The 1,777-nt window shown below is 67.7% G+C and overlaps 1 protein-coding gene and 1 long non-coding RNA gene across 2 annotated transcripts in view; both read right to left on the bottom strand.

The window, feature by feature from the left end:
- The window catches only part of LOC144227917 (uncharacterized), a 966-nt gene extending 796 nt beyond the window's left edge, over positions 1–170 (bottom strand). The window contains exon 1 of the long non-coding RNA XR_013334070.1: positions 93–170. This is a non-coding gene — a long non-coding RNA (uncharacterized LOC144227917). The remainder of the gene's footprint in view (positions 1–92) is intronic.
- Positions 171–341: 171 nt separating this feature from the next.
- Positions 342–1,777, bottom strand: part of MACROD1 (mono-ADP ribosylhydrolase 1) — a 142,734-nt gene continuing 141,298 nt past the window's right edge. Inside the window, exons 4-6 of the mRNA XM_077759580.1 lie at positions 1,115–1,231; positions 569–690; positions 342–461 (exon numbers count right to left, since the gene is read on the bottom strand). Of these exons, the coding sequence (XP_077615706.1) occupies positions 342–461; positions 569–690; positions 1,115–1,231 (359 nt within the window). The remainder of the gene's footprint in view (positions 462–568; positions 691–1,114; positions 1,232–1,777) is intronic.

Here is a 1,777-nt window from a genome sequence, read left to right on the forward strand (position 1 = left end):
AGGCTGGAAGGCAGAGGACAGTGGGAGCCTGCTCTTGGGGGGGAGGGGGGGGCAGGGGCGAGGGCAGACCCAGGTGCCACGGGGGTACGTACCCACAGGGAAGTAGTGGGGAAGCCGTTGCATGTAGATGCTTTCGTCCTTCTCCAGGAACACGCAGATGATCAGCCGGTCGACCTGTGCCGGGACCTGCTCAGCCCGGGGGTGGGGGTGGGGGGGCACCCACACCCCGGTTCCCCTGTTATCGCTGCCCCCACCTCTGCAGGTTTTCACCTGCCTTTCTCTTGGGGGTGGGGCACTGACCCTGAGTTTGGAGCTCAATTTACATCCTTCACGGAAGGGGTTCACCCTTCACGGGAGGAAGGCGTGCGCTCCACCGCCCTTGCTGGATGCTCAGGAGAGCAAGCTGGAAGGGGCCGGGACGCGGAGAGGGCTGGTGCGANAGTGGAGATGCAGGGGAATGCCTGGGGCGGAGGAGGGAGGTGAGAGGGAATTGGGGACAGTGTCACTTCAACCGCCGCCTCTGAGGGGCCTTCTTCCTCCCCCTCTGCGCCGCCCCCGCGCCCCTCACCGCGGAGCGCAGCCGGTGCTCCAGTAGCAGGTCAAGGCTGCTCAGGTAGCAGCTGCGGAGCTCGGCAGCCTGGCTGGCGCTGGGCTCCCCGTGCGCGATGGGTCCCACCGTGTGGATGACATCTGCGGGAGGCAACGGGGTCAGACCGGCCGGGGTCTCCAAGCGGCCATCGGCTTTCTCCCCCCGCTCGCCCTGGAGAGGACAGGAAACAGGCCCTCTCCCCAAATTCTGAGAGGCCCCAGGGGAGGACCCTGCCCATGTGGGTGCAGAGGTGTGCCCTCCAATGCGCTGGGCCCCCTCCACACATCTGTATGGACCCGGCTGAGCCGTGGGGCGGCGTGGGTGAGCAAAGCCACTGCCGCCTCAGCTCCACGCATCCCCTCCCGCCACCTGCTTCCTGGTGCGTGCGAGGAGAGGCCGGTCCCGGCACTTAAGGTTAAGAAGTGACTCCGGAGGAGGCCTCCAGCAATTGTGTGGAGGCTGGTCCCCTAACCCCCCAATTACACAAGGTGCCCTGTCTGTGCCCCACAGGGAATTGGGACTCACACTTGGCCGGCAGCCGATAGCCGCCGGTGATCTTGGCCTTGCCGGTCTCGCAGTTCTGCAGGGTCCGGCACTCGTCGGTGAGGAGGGGTCCAGCGGCCCGGTGGATGCAGCCGTCCACTGCAGGGCAGGGGGCAGTGAGTCCTGGGGCTCCCGGCGTCACGTCTGAGCCCGTTTTACAGAAGAGGAAGCGGAGGCCCAAGCACAGAATACTCCCACCCCCCTCGGCTGGGCCAGGACTCACCGGGCACCGCGCACGCCTCCGCCTCCTGCGGCCTCCAGCNCGGAGGAGCCCAGGAGCGCCGACTGGCACCGCGCACCGGATCCCCAGGCGAGGCCCCTCCCGGCCGCGGCAAACTCTAGGACCCACTTGACAGATGATGAAACTGGGGTCACCTAGTTACAAGTGAGAGATGCGGTCCTCGAGCCTGCGTCCTCCAACCCGTTCCTTGCGCCAAGCGGGGAGGCGGACGGCGCCGCGGATCCGGGCCGCGCAGGGGGCTCCGGGCGCGCGCCCCTGCTCGTTATCGAGCCTCGTTAGCGCATCCGGCTTAATTGCCGCGTGCCCGGGCTTGTTTATCTGATCGCGGCTCCGGGGCCTCGGCGGCGACCCTGGGGACGCGGGCCCAGATAAACAACTCGGGCGCGGCGGGGGGGGCGGAGGAG

The sequence above is a fragment of the Crocuta crocuta genome, unplaced genomic scaffold (assembly GCF_008692635.1).
Source record: "Crocuta crocuta isolate KB4526 unplaced genomic scaffold, BGI_CrCroc_1.0 scaffold53, whole genome shotgun sequence".
Lineage (NCBI taxonomy): Eukaryota > Metazoa > Chordata > Mammalia > Carnivora > Hyaenidae > Crocuta > Crocuta crocuta.